The sequence below is a fragment of the Ochlerotatus camptorhynchus genome, unplaced genomic scaffold (genome assembly GCF_037179485.1).
Source record: "Ochlerotatus camptorhynchus isolate MF236.1 unplaced genomic scaffold, CSIRO-AGI_Acam_v1.1 ptg000579l, whole genome shotgun sequence".
In the NCBI taxonomy this organism is placed as follows: Eukaryota; Metazoa; Arthropoda; class Insecta; order Diptera; family Culicidae; genus Ochlerotatus; species Ochlerotatus camptorhynchus.
The window spans coordinates 48,042-74,549 of record NW_027041059.1 but is presented as its reverse complement, the minus strand read 5'-3'; the positions used below and the strand labels follow the sequence as shown (position 1 = coordinate 74,549).

Genomic DNA, 26,508 nt, shown 5'->3' with positions numbered 1-26,508 from the left:
ATTAAAATCATTGAGTTTGAAATAATAAAAATTCAGTTAAAAATAAGCAATTTTAATATTATGACACATAATTTTCATTTTAAATTCTATAAAATATTAGTATCAGTTTTTTTTATTCCTAATGTTTTTATTATAATTTAATTAATAAGGTTTTGTATACTACAATATTTCTCGCAGGTTTTATAGACTCCGATATTCCTTCGATGTACCGTTTCATGTTTTCCAAGCTGAGCACCGGATACTTCTGATAACATTCCTTTGTCAGTTCTTGCAATTTTCGCTCAGGAGGATACATCGGATCGGCTAGAGGAATGCTTTCCCGGTGGAACCACCGTCAATGGCATCCGTAGTGGCTTCTGTGGTGTCAACACCGAAGATGGTGCAAAGTGCTTCGTACTTTCCAGAAACGAGTCAATATCTGCAACAAGATAAGACCACCTATAAATAATTCACCTATAAAACCTAACCCCAAAGTAACTTACCTAGTATTCAACTCCAGTTACACATTCTGAATGGCCAAACCTGATTCCAGCACTTCCATATGCTCGCACTGCACTCCACTGAACATGCGAATACATATGTATTTTAATATTTTAAACTACATTTAAGTAAATCAAACTGGTAGATTTTTTTGGCCCGGGATTTTTGTTTTTTTTTTTCACTTGTGATGGCTGTGGTGCACGAAAAAACGAAATAACCCAACATGTAGTCCATGGTATTTTTGACAGTTCAACAATTTTCATTTTGAAAATATGCCTTTTTAAAATGACAAGTATAAAGTGAAAGACAAACTTTTAAAATAACAATATTGCTTTCATGTTAAATATTGTCGTAGTTGAAACTACCAAAGTCGGGAGACTTTTAATTTGAAAATGCATTATTTTTGAAGGAACAATTTTTATTTTTTGTGTGTAAGAAAAAAATGTAAATTTCAAACTCACCGTTCAAAAGTAATCTGAACGGTGAGTTTGAAATTTACATTTTTTATTATGTGATTTTTTTGCGGATTTTGAAATTTACATAGGGGAAATGGATCTAATGTTGGCCTATGGATCTTAGATTGGGCCCATCGCTAAAAATCTACTATTTATCAATTTTATCTAGATGAACGCGTCATTGGGACGGTACTATTGGATATTTTGGTCACAATTGAAAATTTAGTCGTTTTTTGAATTTATGTATGGTCCCAAATTATGGGCATTTAGGCCGACATTGCATCCTACAAAGGTTTGAGCTGGACGATTTATCTTTAAGATAATTAAATATGACATTTTAACCAGGTTAGCAAACAAAATCGAACTGATTTCAGTTACAGATATAAATTCCCTCTAGAGTTTACAGTTGCGATATAAATGTGAAAAAGCTCAGGCGTCCACCTCTTAGTTCGCCTTTTTGTCCACCTAAAATATTCATAAGTATTACAAGCAATCAAGAGTTAGTGAGCAATCAACAAAGCATCCTATTACACTAGCAACCCCGCAATCTGATGCTATCATAATTTTCACCAAAGTCAGGAATGCTCACGAACCCCCTACATTTGTCAGAAAACTTACTACTAACTCAAGGTATCTTCCAAATAAGCTTCAAAATTGCATTTTTTTTTTAAATGTTAAATTCAGTCCTCTATATCCGTAGTACGCGCGCGAGGCTCAAACCTTTGTAGACTACTATTTTTTTTTACTACTACTATTAAATCAAATATCAAAAATCCATCATCACCATCGTGGCGAACAAAACAGTTTTTGCAGTGCTACAATAATTATTAAAAAGTCGTTATAACAGCTATCCATACAAAATAATCCGTTAAAAATAACTTCGTCAATATACATAATTTGTCAATTCATAATCACTGGATAACCGTTCAAAAGACAGTTTTAACGTGTGAAATGCAATGTCTTTTAAATTCTGCTAATGTTGTTGCACGTTTAATGTGTCTAGGCATAGAATTGAAAACATTTATTCCTTTAAAAAATAATGAATTCTGTAAAGCACAAGTCAAGAAATGTGGTGTTCTTATTTCATCCGCGTTTCTAGTATTATATCTATGATAAAGGGTGATACGGTCAAAATTTGGTCAAGGGAAAACGCGTGTAAATCGGTGAAATCGTTTATTTAAAAAATCAAATTAAATTTCTTTTTCAAGTTCAATTAGTATAAAATTCAGGAAAAATATTCAGTTAGGCTTCCGCTTTTCCAAATCCGAATTGCCGGGCCTTACGCTTGACCCCTGCCATCAGATTTTGTACAACCACCTTGTCCACCTTCTTCGCCGCAGAAAGCCAGTTTGCCTTGAACTGCTGCTCGCCCTTAGCAGTTTTTTTGGTCTTCTTTAGGTTCCGCTTGACAATAGCCCAGTATTTCTCAATTGGGCGGAGCTCTGGCGTGTTGGGAGAGTTCTTGTCCTTGGGAACCACCTGCACGTTGTTGGCGGCGTACCACTCCATGGCCTTTTTACCGTAATGGCAAGATGCCAAATCCGGCCAAAACAGTACGGAACAACCGTGTTTCTTCAGGAAAGGCAGCAGACGTTTATTCAAACACTCTTTCACGTAAATTTCTTGGTTGACAGTCCCGGAAGCTATGAAAATGCTGCTTTTCAAGCCACAGGTACAGATGGCTTGCCAAACCAGATATTTTTTTGCGAACTTTGACAGTTTCATGTGCTTGAAAACATCTGCTACCTTTCCCCTTCCTTTTGCCGTATAAAACTCCTGTCCCGGAAGCTGCTTGTAGTCGGCTTTGACGTAGGTTTCGTCGTCCATTACCACGCAGTCAAACTTCGTCAGCATCGTCGTGTACAGCCTCCGGGATCGCGCTTTGGCCGTCGTATTTTGTTTATCATCGCGATTTGGAGTCACTACCTTCTTGTAAGTCGATAGTCCGGCTCGTTTTTTGGCTCGATGCACGGTTGTAGACGATACACCCAGCTTATTTGCGGCATCTCGGAGAGAGAGGTTAGGGTTTCGCTTGAAACTACCGGCAACTCTCTTTGTCGTCTCAGCGGCTTCCGGTTTTCGATTTCCCCCCGATCCAGACTTCCTGGCTGTCGACAAACGTTCCCCAAACACTTTAATTACATTTGTAACGGTTGATTTGGCAACTTTTAGCGATTTTGCCAACTTTGCGTGCGAGTAGCTCGGATTTTCGCGATGCGCGAGCAAAAATTTGATACGCTGCTCTTCTTGCTTGGACGGCATTTTGACAACTGAAGAGTGAATTCCAAAATCAAAATAGGAGCAACATTCTACACACACACACCTTCAAAATGAGGGGTGTTCAGGTTTTTTAAATGCAAAATTGAAAGAAATACGTCAAGTTGATATTGACCAAATTTTGACCGTATCACCCTTTAGTCACTTCCTGACATCGATCACACAAATATCGAGGCAGCAAATCGTTAACTACTTTAAAAATGAACACCATAGTCAAATATACAATTCTTTGCTTAACCGACAACCATTGTAAGGCGTCCAGCATCAAAGTTGAGGAAGTGAATCTATTGCATCGCAAAATCAAACGCATTATTTTACTCTGCAAGCGCTGTAATCTCGATATTTGTGTTTCATTGAGTTGGAGGCGAACCAGCCTAAGGCTGAAAGCCTCCTAAATAAAGCTAAATAATAATAATGTTTCATTGAACAGAAATAAAATGGATGGGCAAAAGTCTAGATGAGGAGAGATGATTGATTTGTATAACTGTATTTTACTGGCAATAGTTAAATCGTTTTTCAATCGACATAGAATTCCATACTTCTTGGCAATTTTCTTGATGACATTGTCAATGAGAGAGTTGAACTTAAGTTTGTCATCAATAATCACGCCAAGATATTTAATCTCCTGAACGCGATCAATAGTCTCATCATCAATTACAACAGAGACGTTCTCATTTAATCAATTCCGCGAAATTACTATACATTTAGTTTTACTTGTATTCAATTTCAACTGCTTACACTTCAACCATCTACTTAGATACTGCAAATCTTCATTCAAGTGTGAGACGGCAACTTCTAAATCCTTAGCTGCAATGAATAACACAGTATCATCTGCAAAAAGATTAATGTCGCAAAACCGTAAAACACGTCGCAAGTCATTAATATACATAATAATTAAAAGGGGCCCTAATACACTTCCCTGGAGCACTCCAAGGTTATTCCCCACGGGACTGGAAACAGAATCATTAAAAACAGTTCGTTGAGTTCTGTCAGACAAATAGCTTTCAAACCATTTATATGCAGTACTCGTAATTCCAAAGCACTTGATTGTACTTAACAGCAAGGGCCTAGAAATTGTTTCAAAAGCGCGTTTCAGATAAAAAAAAACAGCAACAATCGTATCTTTACGCTTGTCTTTCTACTTTGCTAACACCAAATTCAACGCAGTTTCACAAGAATGACCTTCCCAATATCCCGATTGTTCTGGTATCAACGAAGAGTTGCTATTCAAATACTCCAACAGCTGGCCTTTAACAACAAGTTCTAAGATTTTCTCTAATATGTGCAACAAGTTGATGGGACGAAATTCTACGGCTTTAATCGTTCCAGCTTTTGAATAGGAACCACTAAGGATTCCTTCACAGTATACGTATTGTGCATCAGCTTCAACAATATCAACGAGAGGTTAAATCATGAAAATTCTTCGAACGATACAGGAATACATACATCTCTAACAGATAAGTATATCAAATTAAAGTAAGTATCATTTTAATACCAACCGATTAATACTAATTTATCATTGAAACGTGAATGCAATACCATTTATTTTATTAGCAGACAGGAATTTTCATTTAAATAATTCTCAATAACCCTTATTTTATTATTTTTATTACTTACTTATTATTACTTAGCATTTACAAGTCTCATGGATTTTTTTTTTTCATTTTCAAAATATTTTTTATGGATTGTTTTTGAATGTAGAGTTTGAAATCTATGGTGTACCTGTATTTATTTTTTTGTTTCAGATATTTTTGAAATTTACGTAGGCAGTTGATTTTTTTGTATAGTTATTAGGTTCTTCAAATTATCACTTGGATTCTGTTCTTATGGGTTTTTTTTCTACGGTTTCTTAAGGTTTTTTTTGTAATTTTCTGAGCTTGTGTGGGCATTTCACTCATCACTCATAAATACATTTTTTACGCGGATTTCGAAATTTATGCGGTTTTATTAAATTTGAATGTCGCAGCGCATGTCGTTGAGTAGGAATCAAATTCGGATTACTTTCAATATTATTGCTATTCTTCTTGATAAGTGATGTCTCCTATCTACATGTTCCTGATTATGTAATCGCAATACCAGCTGAAAAGCTGCAGTGACCAAGTGAGCACCATAGCTCGAGGCGTCTGTTAGTATTTTGTATTAAATGAGTAGCTTAATCTAGATACTAACTTACTGAAAAAAAAAAATCCGCTCATCTTTATTTGATTCTTTTTTTTATTGTGTATCAAGCTGGAGCTGCGTGACAGCTTAGTTTTCAAGACTTGACCCATTTGAATAAATTTCGCTTCTATCTTTGACCAGCAGAAGGACTAGCCTATGTTGGCCGCTTGAACACTGGATTCCGTATGTATTGTTTCAAGATAGTTATAGAAAAAATACTGTGACGTGTGCGCGTAGATACATCCGCGTAGTAAACCGATTGAATAAGTAAATCCGTTTCGAACGAAATATCTAAATTATGTAAGTTACGAAAACCGCGCGAATTCCGAAAGCCGTGCGAGACCACCGAAGCGAGAAAAAAAAGGCTTATTATCATTTAAAGAGTTCCACCAAAATAAATGTGATAGCCTATGTTGGCAAGTTGATTAATTTTGGTTTCCTCCCTAGATATTCTACTTATTTACTACTGAGCTTTGTATCAAATTAGTTCATTTACGTATAAATCATTTCAAGATTTCGCGACCGTACCGAACAAATTCTATACTACATAAGCTCAAAAGCGTTTGACAAGCTCTACCGAATTGCGTATCACTTCTGCGTAAGCTCCGTAGACGTAGGCGCGTTGAAACCGTATCAACCTGTACCTGTACCAACATCGCTTGAGGAACGAGTCAGTAAAACCGTTTAGAGCTAAACATCTAAATTACGTAAGATACGAAAATCGCGCAAATTGTGAACGCCACGCGAAACAACCGTAGAGAAAAAACAGCTTATTATCACTTAAAGAGAGCCACCAAAATAAATGTGATAGCCTTTGTTGGCAAGTTGATTAATTTTGGTTTCCTCCCTAAATATTCTACTTACTTATATTACTCAACAGTAAGCTTTGTTTCAATTCGCGACCGTACCGAACAAATTCTATACTACAGAAGCTCAAAAAAACTTTTGGTGAGCTCTACCGCATTGCGAATCACTTTTGCGTAAGGATCGTAAGGAGGAAAGATCGATTTTACATAGATTAACATTGACTGCTGTTTACAAATGTAAGTACTTGAACACTAAGAAATAAGTTAACTCAAATGCTTCAACCGCATATATAAGAGATTTCGCGTATTGAGAGAATAATATAGTAATCGAGTACAACAAACTCAGGGGAATACAATACCTCCAAAAGTTTAAAAATTATTAATTGTCACATAACTCTACTTTTACTTATTTCCTAAACTATTCCTCTTTTTGTTAATCTGCTTAATGCTATTGGTCTGCTTGCGTTTTCTTATTAAAGTTCAAGACTAAATAAGAAGAACTTTAAAGTTGCGGACCCCCCGCATCCTAATTCTTTTGTTTATCTACTTAATGTCATTAGACTTTTTGAAGTTTCTTATTTAAGTTCATTTGATGATTATGATATCTCATTAGTCTAATTTAATAAATTATTAAAAGCTCTAATTCACTTAATCAATCATAACCCATGCTTTATTAAGTACCTGCACTTGTGCTTGTAATCTAAAATACACGTTTAATTTCAAGTACTTTTGATTTTGACCTACACCGTGTCCAATATATTCTCATACAAATTCAAACATCGATTATTTCACATCAGTTATTCAGATTGTATTAGTAATTGTGCTTATTGAAAGGTAATATAGTATGGATCAATTACAGCATATGCTTCGGAATAACAGCTTTTGACCAGCTTGAAACGTTTTTCAAACCCATCGCAAGCGGCACGCACGACTTCCATCGGCATTTCGTCCCAAATTCGACGGATTACGGCTTTAAACTGAACCAAAGTGGACACCTTGTGTTCGTTTATTTTTGACAGCATGTATGACCACACAAAATAATCTAAGGGGTTTAGATCTGCTGAACTAGGAGGCCATTCATCCTTGGCCAAAAAGTCGGTCAACTTTGCTCGACACCAGTTTTGGACCAAGTTTGCTGTATGAAAAGGCGCGCCTCCTGCTGAAACACATAATCATCCTTCCCGTACATTCTTTCTAAGCTTAGCTTCACGACATTCTGCAAAACTTCCATTTTATAATATAAAGCGTTGATCTTAACCCCTTTCTCGATAAAAACAAGCGGTAGCTTGCCGCGCTTGCAAATACCTCCCCATACCATGACGGAAGCGGCGCTTTGGAACCGTGGAATGTTTCTGTCCCTATCTGGGGTCCCTGGACCTACACGCCCACAACCTGTCGTTTTTTACATTGTGAGACTGCTGCAGGACAAATAACTTTTCATCGGAAAAGGCAAAGTCTCGTCCAGCGTGCCGCGATAGTAGGAGAGTTGCTCTTTCAAGCCGTTTGTTCTTGGAAGGTTCCGAAACTCCGTGAACTTTACGTTTCTTGAAAGCTTGACATCCCAGGTCCTGCTTGAGTACATTGTGCATGGTCGATTTCGAGACATTGAGATCAGCGGCCATTTTACGTACAGAGCGTTGTGGTTTTCGTCGAACTCGTTCCCTGACGGTCTTAATCACTCGTTCAGTCCTAGCTGAACGTCTTCGGCCGGATCTTTTCCGGTCATCTAACGAGGAAGTCTCACGGTACCTTCTAATGGTTCAATACACAAAATCCCGCTTTACTCCCAGATTTTGCAAACTCTTGAATATAGCACCAGGGCGCTCTCCTTCCAAAATTTTTTTTTATTATCACAGCACGAAATTCTTTCATCGTTGATAAGAGATGGGTACTGAATGAAAATAAGCAAACAGAACCGTCAATGGTTTGTGTAAACACAGTGCAAGATTACACCAATCCATATAAAGTGTATGAACTGTAGCTTCGACAAGATGAAAAGGTGTATGAGAATATATTGGACACGGTGTATACCTATTTATTATATCTTAGAGTTCGACCCAGGTAACACCTTCATGTGACTAAAATGCTTCATTTTGAAATTAGTTTCCTAGCTGATTTTTAAAATATATCGGGTATATGCTCCAACTTTACCCACACACTTCCACTATGTCGCACCACAAAAATACGTATGGGTATGTCACAATACGCCTTTTTAATGCATCACCAACGTAGAGTGCGCCACGTGAGTTGCTTCATGAGTTCGAGAAGAAACGTCAACCAAACCGTTTGTTTATATCAGAATAACAATTTTTCACAACGCAAATTAATGCATTTTTCATTCAACATCTTGCCAATTGTCTTATTGTACTATTTTCCACAGATCTGAACTGATTTGTACCTTAACTATCCACACACAAGAAATCCGGAAGATCATAACCCCTAAGGCACTTTTCTAATTTTCCATATTTCGCAACAAAAATATTCCTTTACACCAGCAGGATGTTTGCAAAAACGTTATAGAATTAAATTTTTCAACTGTCGATTAAGTTTTGGAGCATCTCAGATGAATCAATTTATCAGGAAAAGTTAAAAAGTGTTCCGCTTCCTATGTCTCAAGGCAAAAATTTCTGCTCACAACACTCTTTTTGACGTTCTCCTATTCACCACCAGAGGTTGAATTGATTCCCATTAAAAAGGCCTATAGAAGCACGCCACAGTGGAAATCCCGAGCCATAGTTCAAACACTTATCCAAATATATTATATTAACAATATGATCCACTCTTTCGCTTAGCTGGCGAACCAAATTTTTAGCGATGAAAGCACCTCTGTGGCCAAAAAGGCTACCATACCAATGTATTTGTTTATCGTCATGAGGGGTAGTCCAAATGAAAATTTGTTTAATATATAAAATTAATGTATTTCAGCATATTATTTTATTTGATGACAACAGTGACATGTCATACAAATTTTAAAGTAATATACACATTGTAATTAATGAAAATAATGTGACTCTTACTTTTGTAATAAGTGCTATATTCGCACCCCTCGATTGTAATTGAATGATTGTTGCTGACCTTTTTCAACGCTAGATGGTGCGTGAAGCAATATTTTGCGGGTCGCCATTGCAATATTTGGAAAAGGCATGAATGGATCATATTGTTAATATGAAATATTTGACTTATCCCAAATCAAAATAAAGCGCATATAAGATTAGGTTCAATACCATGTACAAAAATGGTGTTTAACATTGTTTCCGCCGGCCATAAACCTACCGTCTCCAACACTCCACTATAAAGCATGAAATTAAGCCCGCCCACCAACAGCAAGGTGCAAAAACTAGCCAAGGGGAGGGCACTCATTTTTATTTGATTCTAATTGTATTTATTGATATTATTCTGTTCTCTGTTGAAGGGTCAACAATGAACAGTTTTAGCATAAAAGGATTTAAAAGAAACAATTATTTTCTGTAGAATAAATACACTTTAAAAAGAACTATTCTTTATTATTTCTTTTTTTTTTATTATTTGCTGTCAATTAGTGTAAACCGTTTTACAATTGTTGCCTTAATGGGAAGTTCACCACTCCAAAAAAATTAATTCGGTATGATAAAATAAAAATATTGAAAAAAAGGTATCAAAAATCTAAACATATCAATTTTTATCTAATTTTTCAGAGAAAATTCACGTGCAAAAACATTTTTTATAAATCATTATGGCGTAAAGTTGGACTCAAAAAACCACAAAACATCGACTTTTCGGTTTTGCTGAGAGTCCAATTTTTTTCATGATGAGATAGTTAAAATATTTTTACATGTAATGTTTGACAAAAATCTAAGGAAAAAAACGATTTTCTTGGTTTTTTGATAATTTTTCCCAATATTTTTAGAAAAGTAAGAACTTACCGAAGATTTTTTTTTATTTTCGGGCCGGTGAACTTCCTCTTAACTGCTATTTTTACAATTTTCTCTTTGTTATATAAATTAATTTAGTATTTTCTGAGAACAATTAAAAAAAAACTACTATTAGCTGTCGTTGCTCGAGGAATTAAAGTATTGAAAGAAGGCCTGGGTTCAATCCCAGTCGGCGCCGCCGGGATGTTCTGAGGCATAAAATCTCTGATCACGCCCTCCTTCGGAAGGTAAGTAAAGCCGTTGGTCCCCGGTTCCTGGCGTCAGTAGCATTGGTGCTCAGCACGGAAAACAAGATCGACGGAAAACAAATCAAGAAAAAAAAAAAAAAAAAAAACGATATCGTTTACGAAAGAAACCATAATAAATTCACAACGCTCAACCTAACTTGCGAAGTGTAACAATAGAAACTGGTTTTGAGCGAACTCTATTCTTTCATCGTGTGTGATTGAAAAAGGAGAACAAACAATGCTGCAATATTCTAATATCGGCCTTACATAAACAATGCACAATGTTTTTTTATATACTAAGGATCGTGAAAGTTATAACAGAAACGTTTTATGAAACCAAGCAACGATTGGTTTCTCATTATCAAATCTTACGGTACATACGGAAAGGTAAATAAATTTGAAAGCCGTCAGTAATAATAACATTCCGTTTGGTGCAAAACTGCGCTAGATTAAGAAAGACTAAGTGCGGGTTGTGCTTAATAGGCCGGAAATGGGGTAGTTAACCCTACATTTTTATAAAAAAAAAAGAATAATGAAAAATTGAAGAATTTTAGCAGAAAATGTTGCCTCAAATAGTGGAAATGATGGCTTCGGCATGACAGACTATTTTCGGCAACTCAAATTGAAACGCTAATTTCACTGGATTTTCTTACGAAAACACTTCGCTGAATGCATTCAAGCGATTCTTTCAGGCTTTCAGCTTCAATTTGATTACATTTTTACCACTGAGAACAAGCAATCTATCAGGGTTTTCTTGAAATGAAACACACGCACTACAAAATGCTGCTCACACGCAGCTCAAATAGAAAGGTTGAACCAATGAGCAATTATATAGGGGAATTTACGTATTCTCGACAACCTAAGCAGCGACCTTCTTTCTATAGCCTTTTTCTCTAAGGAACGAACACATATGCAGTTTTGGTTTGTTTACAATCTTTTGCTGCCAGCTGCTCTAACAATTTCAGTCGAAAGAATTGTCAAAAACAAAGCTCCAATCTTCTCTAGTGAGAGCGAGTATTGTTGGCAACCAGTTTTTCTTCGGCAACCGTTCCATTTGAACTGCATGTAAATCTACTGTTCTATTATCGGCAACTCGAAATCAGCTACAATTTGTAGTGCGTGTGTTTCATTTCAAGAAAACCTTGCTAGATTGCTTTTTCTCAGTGGTAAAAATATAGTCAAATTGAAGCTGAAAGCATAACGAATCGTTTGCATGCATTCAGCGAAGTGTTTTCGTAAGAAAATCCAGTGAAAATAGTGTTTCAATTTGGGTTGCCGAAAATAGTCTGGCATGCCGAAGCCGTCATTTCCCCTAGCTGCTGAAGGAATATTAACGATAAATTAAAAGAAACTAGTGATAGACCTTATTTTCTGATTCAGGAATTTTATAACATTTTTGACATTTTGAGCTAGTCTAACATTTTTCGAATATTCGCACTAGAGAAAAGTATTTTTTAGACTAAAATGAAACGGGTAGTTCAAGAAGGCTTCAAGCATTAAACCTGCAACCGATTTTTTATAAGACATGTTCAATAAGCTGATTTTTAAGCGCGTGGCCACATTGCGTAATAGGCGAAATTGCCCCACTTTCCCCTATCAGTAGTTTCTAATCATGTGAACCGAGGCAAGTTGAAATGTGCGGAGAAATTGAAACGGGTTGTGTGTAATGACGAACGCTATAGTTTATTTCGCAGTGCTGTGAAAAATTCGATATTTAAGTGTGAAATTGTGCTGTGTGCCGCGATAGAATTGAATTCTATCGCGGCACACAGCACAAGGATTGCCCCATATGGCCATCTTACCCTACTTTCCCCAGTTGTTATGTGAAGGTTAACATAACAACAGTGAATTAAAGTGGGTTCAATACCGAAATTTTGTCAATGAAAATGTATTCACTGTTCAGCCCAGCAATATACTGTGAACACATTTTCATAAACTATGTTTCGAATTTGAATGAAATAGCTACTTTGGAATTTTTATGAACAATGTTCCCCGTACCCTTGCGCTTTATATATAATCATTTACGACAGCATTTTTGAGTTCCAATTCGTATACGTTGATTTACATTACAGCAAACATGGAACTACCCAATAAAACTTGTTAATTAATTGTTTGATTTGCATCAAATAATTACCCGAATCAAATAAACAAATATATGGCTGAAAAATATAAGTTCAGCCCGCAACAGGTTTTGATAGTTCTTTGGAAATGCTTCAAAAAAATAATACTGATTGCACAGCTGTTTTGGCACACTTTCGTATAGAGTCATGTGATTTGATAGTGGCACGTTCAGGGCAATGAAAGAAAAAAGCATTCTGCAACGCTAGCCTACTAATCAGTTAAAGTTATCAGTAGCACACTTGTTATGAATCATCTGCAAACATCAAAATAATAAGTAGGGGGAAGGGCATAATGAGCATATGGGGTGATTTAAGCACGCCCTTTACAAAGTACTTTTATGTATGATCCAACCAATTTTCAAAATAGGGAAAATGTCTCTAATGTTGGCCTATGGATATAAGATTGGGCCCATCGCTAAAAATCTGCTATTTATCAATTTTATCTAGATGAACGCGTTATTGGAACGTTACTAATGGATATTTTTGGTAGCTATTGAAAATTTAGTCGTTTGCTGAATTTATGTATGGGCCCAAATTAGGGACACTTAGGCCGACATTACCTGCATTTCCCCCAGTGGCGTCACCTTAACCTCAATTTACCTGTGCACCAACTCTCAAAACATAAACAATTATCAAAATATTGCTTGCAATGGATAGATATCGAGTTAACTAGAAGATTAAGTGTGTTTTTCAACCGATTCGAGTGTGAATATGGCATTAAATCTGTTTTTGAAAGTTGGTGCACAGGTAAAAAGTGAGGTTACGCGACGCCACTGATTTCCCCTATGATAATTCAAGTCCTTTTCGAGGGAAACTGTGAATACCCATTAAATGAGTAAAATGTTAACCCAATTATGAGTATTTGTTACACACAAATGAATTACTGTTACTTATGTTTGTAGTTGTAATTGTTCAATGCATATCCCGTGCCTTCCGCTAAGTTGACGTATCTATAGGGACCAACCCGCAGCTATATGCACCTACCGATCTTCCCGTTGCACTTGTCAGCTTATGCGATACTCTAGATCTACATGGGTGGTCGCATCCGGGTCCTACCCAGGGTAGGTTCAATGGTCCGTCCAGGTTCTGGTATATTAACTTATATCTATGCATGATTGAAGCTACCGTAAAACGGGGTATCTTTGATAATGCGGGTAACTTTGATAGTAGAATACAATGATTAAATTTACTCTCTGCGCTTTTTCCGAATTGGAAACATTGGTTCCATATTGTAGCTTAGGGTATTTCTGTTGATATCGTATATAGTTTTTATATAGTAGGGGAGTTAACGTATTCTCGTCAATCTATGCGACGTTCGCTTCTTATATTAGCTTTTTCTCGACGTAACGTACACATATGCAGTATTTGTTTGTTTACATTCATCTACTGCCTGCTGCTCTGTCCATTCCAGTCGATAGAATTGTCCAAAACTGCTTTAAAACGCATTTACAATGTTCCAAACTTCTCAGGTGAGTGTGACTATTATTGGCAGCCTCTTTTTCTTCGGCAACCTTTCCATTTGAACTACGTGTTAACCAGCTGTTCTAATATCGGCAACTCGAAATCAGCAGCATTTTGTAGTACGTGTGTTTCATTTCAGAAAAACCTTGCCAAATGCGTTTGCTCAGTCGTAAATATCGAATCTATCTAGACTAGGGATTCGTTTAAATACATAAAGCGAAGTGTTTTGGTGAGAAAATGAATTGAAATTACCGTTTAAATTTTGGTTGCCGAAAACAGTCAACAGTGCCGAAGCCGACATTTACCCTATGTGTTACATATTGTATAAACATATCAAAAACAATTTTCTTGTTTTTCGTCTGTTTGAGCACTCAAACCATCATTTATGAAATGTGGGGGGAGGAGGGGCATAGTGAGCAGCTGGGGCATAATGAGCATCCCGCAGTTTGGCTCTGGAGCTCCAGCTGCATGAAACAAATCAACTGGTAGTAGGTTCAATATAATTATGATATTGATCCTACCACCAACCAATTTGTTCCGAACGGCCGGAAGTCCAAGCTGGTGCACGGGATGCTCACTATGCCCCTCTTACCCCTATTAACGATATAGCCATTACATATTTAATTTTGTATTATTATTGCACATTTCTTGAACTAAATTGTTTTAGCGTCACGCATTTTTTTTTACATTCATCGAGAGCATTGTCAAAGTACCCCGATCACAAAACTAAAAAAAAATAGTGCAAATGCTTTGACAGTAGCGCAGAGTAAAATTTAACTTATTTTGAACTTTTGAGTGACTTATACTATTATACTTATACTATTATAGTCACTTTAACACTCTTGGGTCATTCGTGACTTGTCCGGGGTAAGATTTTATTTTAACTCGTAACTTCGGCGTGAGAGGTAACCACTACGCCGGAGTCGTCGCCATGAGTGAGTGACTTTTATTTGAAGGACGGAATACACTTTGTTTTTGGTAATGGCATAAGTATATAAAGAATAAAACGAGTTTTTGTGATCGACGGAAGTCCTTTCTTTTCGTTATCGGAAGTTAGCCAAACCATCAATTTTTCTTGCCGTAAATAAGGTTGAACTATCGTTGGACATGTTGGACGTTAAATATATTACTAAGTAATTGACTCTGGGATCCTCAGTAATTGTTTAAAAAATTGAAAAACATTAATTGCACTAAAAAATATTTAGAATATACTTAAAAAAAACCATCAATGTCACCCCGTTTTACGGTACAACTTTTTGAAATTTAATAAATTGTTTAATCTGTTTTGAATAACAGAACTTCATAGTTTTACATTATTTTTTCCACAATGATAATAACCTTTACACTAGAGCAAATGCTGAATATATTTATGAAAAATTGATTTACTAACAATGTGAATCTGATTTTGATCTAAAAAGTGATCAGTGAACGGGCACTACAAGAGAACATTCTTTCACTATGAACCTGTCATTTAGGGCCTATATGAACTATTTAATAAATGGAAACCGTAACATGGGTTACGCTTCCCCAAAGCGAACCCTCCACATCCTATATCTGTCTTACCTCAAATACAAAGTGGCAATGGTTTGAATGTATCAATATATAACTTGCCAAATAAAATGTACATGCAAATTTCCAAAACATACTTCACACAGTAATTTAATTCATGTAATTAATATTTTGCAATTATTTCAATATGTACTAAACTCGCCGAAACTTGCATAATTATCCCATCTTTGCTTGAGTTCCTATTCATATGGGACAGTTATGCTTTTATGGGCAGTATAGTGACCATATATAAACACACTTAGATTATTTTACAGAAGTCAGTATTGTTTGACTGGGTTTTTGAATTGCTGAAAAAATTCAAATGACCGTTATCCGTAAAGAATCAATGAAATCGACAAATTATATTTTTTATTACTAAGGTGATTCCTTGTAGAAGTTCACAAATGGCCGCCACGTAGACTATAAATGCACTTCCACCTCGAATTTACAATTACACAAATCTCGGAAATTGGAGCTCCATTCACCTAAAATTGCTACTGCATGTATGCACTATGGGGAAAGTGGTGGCCAAAAATCGAAAAATTGACTCGCTTTGAATGACGTATCTTGTAAACCATTTGATAGCCAGATAGTTCAAACCTAGATGCCCAAAATTTCAGCCCTCTGTGATGAAAACTCATTGCGCCACAGACATCAGACTTAGGAAAATTTTGAAAATTGTAGAAAAAATGCATTTGAAACAAATGCAATTTTCTCAGCGAATAACGGTCTAAACATTGAATTTAAGACACCGTTGGAAAGCTAAACTTTAAAATGGGTATGTTGATAAGGTTACACGGTTAATTAAAATTAGTTAAAAATGGGCAATTATTGAAAAAAAAAATGTTTTTTTGCCTAAGTTGGACTATATCTAACGAGCAGGGCCGAGCAGTCTCAAGAGACCACCACTACGGTTTAGTTTAGGGTCTATACTATCTTCGGAACAAGGATCCAGCTGCGTATAGCTGCGTATGAGCGTCATTTTGGCACAAAGTCGAAAAAATGATTTTTAAAATGTTTTTTTTTTTGTTATTTACATATATTGATTATACGAGCATTAACCAAAAAAATCGTACAAATTAAACACTGGTTGAAAAGTGGAACTGTTAAATGTCAAATTTGGTCTTAAAAATGTTACAGACTTAATTATTATTGTTGTTAAAAATGGGTAAAAACAGACCGAAAATTATCATTACATATAGAAACCGTATCTACCCAACTGGACTAAAAAGTTTTCAATGTTTTCACGATAACCTTTTGATATTTTCAATATATAATAACCAACGGAAAAAGAAAGACCACTACCAAAAGGAAATTACCTGTTCGAGTGCCATTTTACAATTTCTACCCACTAAACTTAGGTAAAACTATTATTGATGTTACCTACTTGCATTTAAAAGACGAGGACAATATTTTCAAATCATGAGTTTGTTTTCGGCTTTAACGCTAACAACGTGTGTGTGCTAACAACAATATTGTGCAGTAGTTTAATCGAAAATCTGAAAACAACTGGATGATGATTTTGGTTTTGATGAAAATGTAGAAAATGAGTAGAATTGCTTGTGAATTTAATTTAGTTTTAAGAGAAAGTTATTAAATAAATTTTATTATGACAATTAGTCAAAGAAAATTATGTTTTATTTGTAGTATATTCATCCCTGCAGTATAAAAAATGTAGTTCAACTTAGTTAACGATGTTGATATGTGTTCAGTAAAAATAATGGAAACATAGTAAAAAAAATAATCCTTTCGACTAGCTTTGATGATTTATTTCTCGCCTTGAGTATCATAACGGCATAACTGCATTGATCGATTTGTCTTCATCGATTTTCTCTTTTGTTAATAACTTGACCAAATCGAAGCCGATCGACGTGATTTTTTACTGACGGAAAAGGATCATAACCAGTGCTGCAAAATTTCGACACTAAAAACTGATAATAACAAAACAACCCTGGTCACTCATTTCAGCAGAGAGTCACCATCAGTAGCAATCAATATCAATTGTCAGTGATATTACTATCAGTGACGACGATGTGCAGTTTTTTCATTTGCTGAATTACTATCAAAATCAAATTAATTTAGCAAAACCGTTACATAGAACCATCAAAGTGAATACGAATCATCATCATTATCAGCCTGGAGAACAATAATGTGACACAGAATGCGCAAATTCACAGTTTTTTCACCAAGGGAATCTTTGTCACTGACAAAGAAAAGAGTGAGATTTTGACAAAGGAAATTTTGATTTTCAGTTCTATCAGTGTTGCTGCTGAAATGAATTTTGTCTATATCCACTGAAGTTTTCTCAATGAAAATGACAAATCGCAGCACTGATCATAACATCTTGCCACAGTCCAAAAATTGCGTCTTTCGGTTTGGCCAAGTTATTAACGAAAGAGAAAATCGATCAATGCAGATACGCCCTTATGATGCTAAAGACGAGATTTGGACAGAAAAAATATTTTCAGTAGAGGGGAGGTTCGATAGACAAATAATTCTTCATCAAAATACCTGATTGGTAAAACAAAACTCTTATATCACATATATAAAAAAATGGGGGAGGGGTCAGATCTTGGCTAGGAGGGGGGGGGGGTTCCACCTCCACCTTTCCTATTTAATCTTATGCACAGCAACCTTATTCTAGTTTTGATTTGCATTTGAACTGTCCCTAAAATTAAAAACAAACTTTCAAGTTTATTGTTCAGGAATAAGTAGCTCATTACTGGGTTTAATACTAGTTACACCTTCCGGATGCGATGAAAATACATAAATATGACTAATTTTATGCTTAACTTACTATAATACCATCAAAAAGTGCGGAAAAACCAATAAAATATTTTTGGCCACCACTTTGTATGGAGCCGCCCCATAGTGGTATGCTGCAGCGCAGCAAACGTGGAGTAACAGTTTAATTGTAGTACGTGTCGTGGAAGCTGATATTTGTGCACTTAAAGTTTCGAAGTGGTAGCGAGAATAAAGATCTCACAGCGAATCATTTGGTAAACAGAACTAAGTCTGTACAAGTGCAGAATAAATTGTCTCATTTTTTAATTATCCACAAATTTTTAAACTTTTACCGAACACTTACGCAATTCAAAACCCCAGTAAAACCTTCTGACTGGATTAGTGTGTAAATAAAAAAAAATCGGGAAATGACGTACAATTAAATAAACCCATAAACCACTTACTTAGCCAGGCTTCAGAATCATCCAGTGGGCAGTGCGCTCTACACTCCAAGTTCCCTTTCTCTCAAATTCACCTCAAATTTTATATTTTTTTTCCCATTGAGTGTTGAAATATTGTGACAGAGCACGGACTTGAGGTTACTAGAGTCCCGAGCAAAGTCTGAGATCAAATTTAAATCTAAATTTGATGTTGTGATTTCGCTGATAATAATTACTCAGGTTGCTGTCGTTTTGGCCGTTTTAACGGTTCAAATATCAAAATTGAGAGCAAACATATCTTTCTGTGACATCACATTGAAAACTATTTCTGCTATCAGTGAAAGCAAACTGAAAACTATTTTTGATATCAATTTTTCCTGTTGATAACAAAACAAGTATTCAATTTGATGTTATGCTAAGGCAATGAAAACAAACCCGCAACAACATATTTTTGAAGAGCAAATGTACAGCACGAAAACAACATTTGGTATCAAATTTGTCCATTGCGTAAACAGAAATCAAATTATGATTTCAGTTTGATGTTGATATCAAAACTTGATTTCAATTTGCTGTTATTTTGATGCTGGACTTTGCTCGGGGTATTAAATAATCTAGGTCATATTTAGGATTATATCTGAAAAATCAAAATTTGGCCAACGCCCATCATTTATTTTTGTAGTTATAATTACCGTAAAACGGGGTAACATTAATAAGTATATTCTAAATATTTTTTACAGCAATGCACGGTTTTCAAATTTTATTTTTTTAAAACAAGTACTGAGGATCCTAGAGTTAATTCGTTAGTAATATGTTTAACGGAAATTAAAGCATTTGCATTACTTCGATAATGCTTGATGAATGTAGAAAGAAAAGGGGGGAAACTCAAGCAATTTAGTTCTTGAAATATGAAACTTTGCATGGTTATGTAGTTAGAATACATTATAAGCAATAAGAATACAACATTAAATTTGTGATGGCTACATCGGAAATACATTTCATACGTGATGGTTTGAGTGTTTTTTCAAACAGGCGAAAAACACGAAAATTTTGTTTTAATATGTTTGTAATATATGAAACATGTACTATATAAAAACACCATACGCTATCAACGGAAATGCCCTAAGCTACAATATGGAACCAAAGTTTCTAATTCGGAAAAAGCGCAGTGAGTAAATTTTATCATGACATTTTACTATCAAAGTTACCCGCATTATCAAAGATACCCCGTTTTACGGTACTCATAAATGGGTATATATTGACTCATCTAATAGGTAGTCCTAGTTTCGGTCGAAATGCTTACTTTGTAGTCAATTTTGGTATTCGGGGGTAATCGTGTATATATGCTCATTATGCCCCGTACTACTAAAATTGGGACCCGTACAGAAGGCCGAACATATTCTAAGGTGCCACAAAAGGCCGAAAATCGAAAAGGCCGAAAACCAAAAAGGGCCAAAAATTTATCAAAAACTGAATTTGTTAAAAAACCGCATCCAAGCAATGTGTTAGTCGTTGGTCTTTCTGCTCGTTAGTCGGCTCGTTAAATGGTTTGCATTCACAAAAATAAAGCCAAGATGAAATTAGATGTACAGGTGTTCTCACTTGCTGACTTTTTGGGAAAAATCAGTAAGTGGTGAGCTGTGGGTAAAGAAATGAGAGATGCGATAGAGGTGGACGGTTTATTTACGCATACACAACATTTTGATTGGGTAGCGAGTTGCGCAAGCAGTTGAATGTGTGTAACTAGAACGTTCAGCAAAACGGACCAAGATCAATATCGCTGCTAATGACGATTTTTGATTTGAGAATACCTCTCATATTGAATTTTATCTTGAACGAAGCCATCATCATCATTGAATACTCAAACATCTAGAAAAATAAAGCTAACTATCACTTTCTCTCTCATTCAGCATCTGAAGCCTTTCTGCTCTTACAACTGAGTAACCTCGTTGAATGGTCCGCATTCACAAAAAACGAAGCCATCTTGTCATTAAATCATCGTTAAACACTCAAACATACATAATACTAAAGCTTAAAATTGAAGTTTTTTTTTTTAGTTTTCATTACGGATATCGAATGGCTATTAAGTACACAGAAAAAAAAAGTTGTTGAATATTACATCCAAACTGCTGCAACCAGGTCACCAATTGGCTACAAAGTTGACATGAATCAGTTAAGACCAAATCAATAGTTGAGGGATTTCTTTCTGAAGAAAAGCATGTTAGGCTGTTTGGATATTGAATAGTGTGATAACCTGCAGAACAATCATCAAACAGAATATAAATATTGGAATTGCTCTGAGCATTATTCCATGAGCGGTGTTTTGCATTAAAATCACCAATAATGAAGAATTTAGACCTATGACGGGTAAGTTTCTGAAGGTCACCCTTGAGAAAATTCTTTAGCTTGCCTACGCATTTGAAATGGCAAACGAGATGTGCAGCGAGTATTTCTCACTTCATTTTACAATGCAAAAACAAATACACACGGAAAAAAAAGTTGTTGAATATTACATCCAAACTGCTGCAACCAGGTCAATCCATCGGTTGCGTAATATAACGTTGTACGATGTACATCGATTTTGCGAACAAAATTACATCCATTGATGTAATATTGTATCTGCTTTTTGCTTTTACATCATTATTTCATACATCAGCTTGAATTGCATTGATCGATGTTACATTTTTTTGCTGTGTAGCTTCCATTATATTTTATTTCGAAGATGCAGAATAATAATTATTGTAACATTACTTTAATAATGTAACTTAATTTATTCATTTTCATTTTCAAGCACAGAAGGGGGTCATAGGGCCAAGTCACCAGCGAAAAATCGCTGTCCATACTGCACCAGGGTAGAGGTATAGATTTGGCATCACAGAATAATAACCACAGGGGTCAAATGAATCCTGTTTACGATACCGGATAGTAAGGAAAGCTGTTGAACATAGGGGATAGTCAGAGTAACAGCAATAATAGTGAAAGTTAGGAAAATAAGCAGGTAGAGATGGTTGATTTGCAATGGCTATCGACTCTGTTATATGGCCTACCGTATCAGATTCAAATTTAATGTCGTTTAATATTGCGCTTATTACTTTTATCTTTATTCTAAGCAATATCCTTTCATACTTGTTTGTTTTAAAGTGAACTGGATGAAATGATTGTTTTATCAAAATTATGTTAAAGTTAACTACTATTCATATTTGCTAATTAATACCTAAATGTAATTTTTAATTTTATGAAGATAAGTTGCTCAGAATAGCAGCCTCCAATTTAATGTCTTTTGTGGATTCGTAGTAGCAAAGTTGTGCTAAAAGCTAAATAGTTACCTAAAAATACTACCTAAATCGTTCACAATCAGAGCCGGGCCGCTGATGAAAACCAAAACTACAACCCTGAAAAAACGAATCGATATTTTCGAAGGCGAACATAACCTATTCTTGCTAGTGATTCTGTCCAATTGTTAGGTATCCAAATTATAGTCATTCGTAAATTTATTATTGAATATATGGATGAATTATCTATTATTGAATAACTATTATTTACGATAATTACATGAAAGAAATAACATATAAACTACAAACAGAACGTGACTACTAAAATCTCAAAACCATTAGACCAAATATTATAAATTAACAATATAATAATGTAACTTAATTTATTGAAAACAAATTAACAAAAACCCGAATCGGGAAAGCGACAAAGTGGACCGGTTCACTTTATCGCTTTCCCGAGCTTTTCGGCCTTTTGTGATTCGGCATTTTGTGTATTTCGGCCTTTCGTAGTACTATCCTAAAATATGCTACCGTTGTCGACTAATCTGAACACTGTATTGTTTAACGTCCAAATCAACTAATTTTACATTTTTTAATCATCGGTGATAAACGAAAAGGACTGCCTAAATGTTATAATTGTATTGCATCGTCTGCAAAAAAAAATTGTACATTGCTTAAGATATTAATTTCCCAAGGTACCTGATAGTAGCGAGAGTTAGCGACAATTTATTCAGATTATTTGAGAAGAAAGAAAAGAGAGCAAGAAAAAAGAGGGATTGATTTCTCATGAAAGTTTTCACTATTTAGGAAAATCAAAAAAAAAAGCTGTGGAAATTAAAGTCTGTAACACGGATTTTTATCAAAAAAAAATCATGTTTGGAAAAATTATAAATATAAGCTTTTTTTTCGGTGAACATTTCAAGATGATATCGTATACCATTTTTGAGATATGCCCGAAAAAAATATGACCGGTCTAGCGCTCTTATTTAAAAAATAAAATTGTTCTTTCTCCTCGCAAACCATACGTACGCAGCCCCGTAGGTCGCGTTGAGTCTCTCTTTCAAAACTAAATCAAACCATACATAATGTGTCAAAATAAAATAAGAGTGACTTGCGGCCATCCCGCTAGTACCACACCTAAACCCAAAGTCAGTGCCTTTACATAAACGTGCTGCGACATGGTTATCGAATAAAATATATACAGGTGTGATACTGTCACTAGCGGCTAGAACTTTGGTTATCTCAAGCCATATGGTTCATCAGAGACGGAAGGTTCACTAATCTACAACGCCTGCCCAGGACGGCACACTGCAACGACATGAGCTAGAGATGCCGGCTATAAACCCACCGGCTCCAACGCTTCATTATGCCATTAGATTAAACCCTCCCACCAACGTCAAGGTGCAAAAACTAGCCATGGGGAGGGCAATATCTAGCTTGATATTTTGTGTCATTATCACGCGTGGTATTGAGAGCGTATTAGAGCGAAAAAAAAATATAATTTTGCTAATTATTATACCATGACTGGGTGTAGGTAAATTTAATGTGTTTGGACATCTCCTGCTCGCAACTTTGTGTTTTGAACGCTTACGCAGTTGTTAATTGAGAACTTTCTACCAAGGTTACTTCGACTCGCAGTCGGTATAAAACAAATCTGAATTACTGAATCATTGGATGTTATGATGTTGTACTTGTAAGCTACAAGAAGAGGTTGTAAAGTATAAGTTTGTCACATTCAGAGAATCACAATTAACGATTTTATGATTCGTTACTGTTAATTTAGCGTTAAAAAAACACGAATCATAAAATCGCTGATCTGTTAATCATAAAATATAAAAAACCAGCTACGTAAAAAAAAAGGGAAAATACCCATCAACCCATATATGACCGACAATTTTTGTGCTGTTTTCTGCACCGTGTTATACAAATGGGAGCTGGGTACCCGGGTAATCCGTCGAGCATATAACGATTAGTGCGTCGGAGACGAGCCAGCCAACGGCTGAAAGTCTCCTTAATAAAGATATATATATAAAAAAAAATATATAACGATTAGTGTCTGTTGGCTGAGCTATGCATAAAAGCATGCTTTCTTCCGACATGAGCTTGACGAAAAGTGTTTTCTCCTCCGAAATCCGATATGTTGCTTCCATATTAACAGCATTCACATCCAGTGCTTTGACAAAATTGGCAAACTCGCCCAAGGTGGGCCTCAAGCTCCCATTGGGAAATAGAAGCAATGTGTATTCTTAACTTCACCACTCATCACGGCGACGACCGAGCTGCAGTCAGTGAACAAAGCGGACAGAAACAATAATTTCGGACGATTACCTACAGTGCTGCTGCCGGTTTCGACAATAGCTGAGAGAAAATTTGTAAACATTGGTTAACAAACAACAAAGATATGTACTACAGTTTTTAATGATAATAAGATTTGTTATGTCCAAATTGCTTCATGTTATATGTTTCAAACGATAAATAAACAATGATATTTAGGATTCAGAGTTCAATCCCGCTCTAAGCCACGGAACTTTCTAACACTTACCCATATATTCTGTTGATGCTGGCGCACTCATGGTTCCCTCTAAGCAAGAAGAAGTTCTCGGGATATTTTATTTTGTAGGCAAGCAGTAAGCATATGGTTTCGAGCGATTGTTTTCCTCTATCAACATAGTCTCCCAGGAAGAGGTAATTTGATTCTGGTGGGAAACCACCGTATTCAAATAGACGCAGAAGATCATAATACTGACCATGGATGTCACCTGTACGAAAGGGAAGATAAATAGACATATATAAATAGCAAACATCGTTGATTCATTGATGATAACAAATTAAATTATGTCAATTATATGTTTTAATCATTGTGCTCAAACGGTTCCAAACCCTGATCATCCTCTCAAAATTTGAGCTAATTTCATTCGGTTGATAACTGAATTTGCCCATAAATAGTTGAAGAACATGATTTTGATTTTGCAAGACAGAAGGGGGTCTTATGAAGGCCAAATCTCAAGTCTCAAGGCTACATACCAGAACGTGAGTGCATCATGGTGATCACGTCTCAAATGAACCACATGCCCCACATAACCCCTAGAACTGCTCCCATAAGCTTTCCATGCTGAATCGTGAGTCCCCTCTTTTCCCATATCATTGCATGCAAAATAATAACCCAATGCAGGTCAATTGAATATGCCTAAATGAATTAGTGACAATGATAGTATAAACAGTGATGACATTATAATATACTAATTGAATAAAATGAATATTTACATGTTAATAATGATCAAGATTTGTGAGAAGTAAGGGAAGTTGTTAGTTGATTTTACCATCACAGAGTTTGACAGTAGTGCGATGGTATATTATTATGATACTGATAAGACGAATCCTGGGAAAGCATCATCCTTTTTTTTTTTTTTTTCCTTTGGTTTGTTTTTTCCGTCGATCTTGTTTTCCGTGCTGAGCACCAATGCTACCGACGTGCCAGGAAGGCAGCTCTGGACCCTACCTATCGACCCATCAACTCATGAACCGGGGACCAACGGCTTTACTTCCCATCCGAAGGAAGGCGTGATCAGAGATGTTATGCCTCAGAACATCCCGGCGGCGCCGACTGGGATTGAACCCAGGCCTGCTGGGGTGAGAGGTAATCACGCTTACCTCTACACCACCGGCGCCGTTAAAAAGCATCATCCTAGTCTTTACAAAAACCTCTGAAATACGAGATGTTCAGTTGAACGTCGCTACTTGAATCACTGAGAGTATCTTCCGAGTCTTCGTATTCTGAATCCACAATTTCAGTGAACAATCTTGTCGTGGCTGTTTTAAACTCGCTCCAGTTATTAGTCACCTCTTGCCAATCATCCGCCGATCGATCGCTTTCTTCTACATCGTACCTTGTGCTGGTTTTCCAATTTTCTTCTTCTCCGGGATCCCATACTAAAGGGCTTTCCTGATAATCTGTTATGATGGTTCTGTTTTTATGAAAATAAAATGATGTGCTACCCCTCAGGCTATATGTTGATTCAGCGTGCAGGTAGTTAATATCATTGTCTTCTTCAAAACTTCATCGTCTTCATCTAAAGAAAAGAAAATCGCCACTCGATCAAGCCAAATTCAAAGGTAGTACCTGTGTGATATCGCATTCCAAAAGAACCAAATAAATAAACAAATTGCAGCCATTAGACTTAATTATTTAGAAAAACAATTCATTGTTAAAATCATAATTCTAAACTACACAATTATTTTATTTTGGCTAGCTTGGGTGTCCATTCAAATCCATTTTTCTCGGTTATTTAAAAAAAAAAACCCAAAGGTCACCCCTGCTTTAAACAAAAAAGGCGTTAAAAATAACCGTTTATAGATAATCATATATTTGCAGAATTGTTCTACAATACGTTTACTTTGTAGAAAAAAAATAAGAGATGAGATATGCATTAACATATTGATCATCTAGATCCGCCTTCGGATAACGGATCATTGATTCCACCACCCGGTTATAAAATATCTCGTCCTTACACTCGTCGACAAAATCGCCGTTTTCCCTGTGTCCCAACAGATTGTGATTGAAAGAAATGAATAGAGTTTTTGTAATTTTGAGGATTTTTCATACTTAATATGTAACAGATGTGTAAACAAG

The 26,508-nt window shown here is 35.8% G+C and overlaps 1 protein-coding gene and 1 long non-coding RNA gene across 4 annotated transcripts in view; one reads left to right on the top strand and one right to left on the bottom strand.

Moving 5' to 3' along the window:
* Positions 1-26,508, bottom strand: part of LOC135713806 (serine/threonine-protein phosphatase alpha-2 isoform) — an 85,882-nt gene that overhangs the window by 55,944 nt on the left and 3,430 nt on the right. For all 3 annotated transcript variants that reach the window (XM_065237042.1, XM_065237043.1, XM_065237041.1), the window contains exon 3: positions 24,421-24,637. In XM_065237042.1, coding sequence (XP_065093114.1) covers positions 24,421-24,637 — 217 coding nt within the window. The remainder of the gene's footprint in view (positions 1-24,420; positions 24,638-26,508) is intronic.
* The window catches only part of LOC135713807 (uncharacterized), a 33,689-nt gene that overhangs the window by 4,440 nt on the left and 2,741 nt on the right, over positions 1-26,508 (top strand). The gene's annotated exons all lie outside the window — the stretch shown is intronic.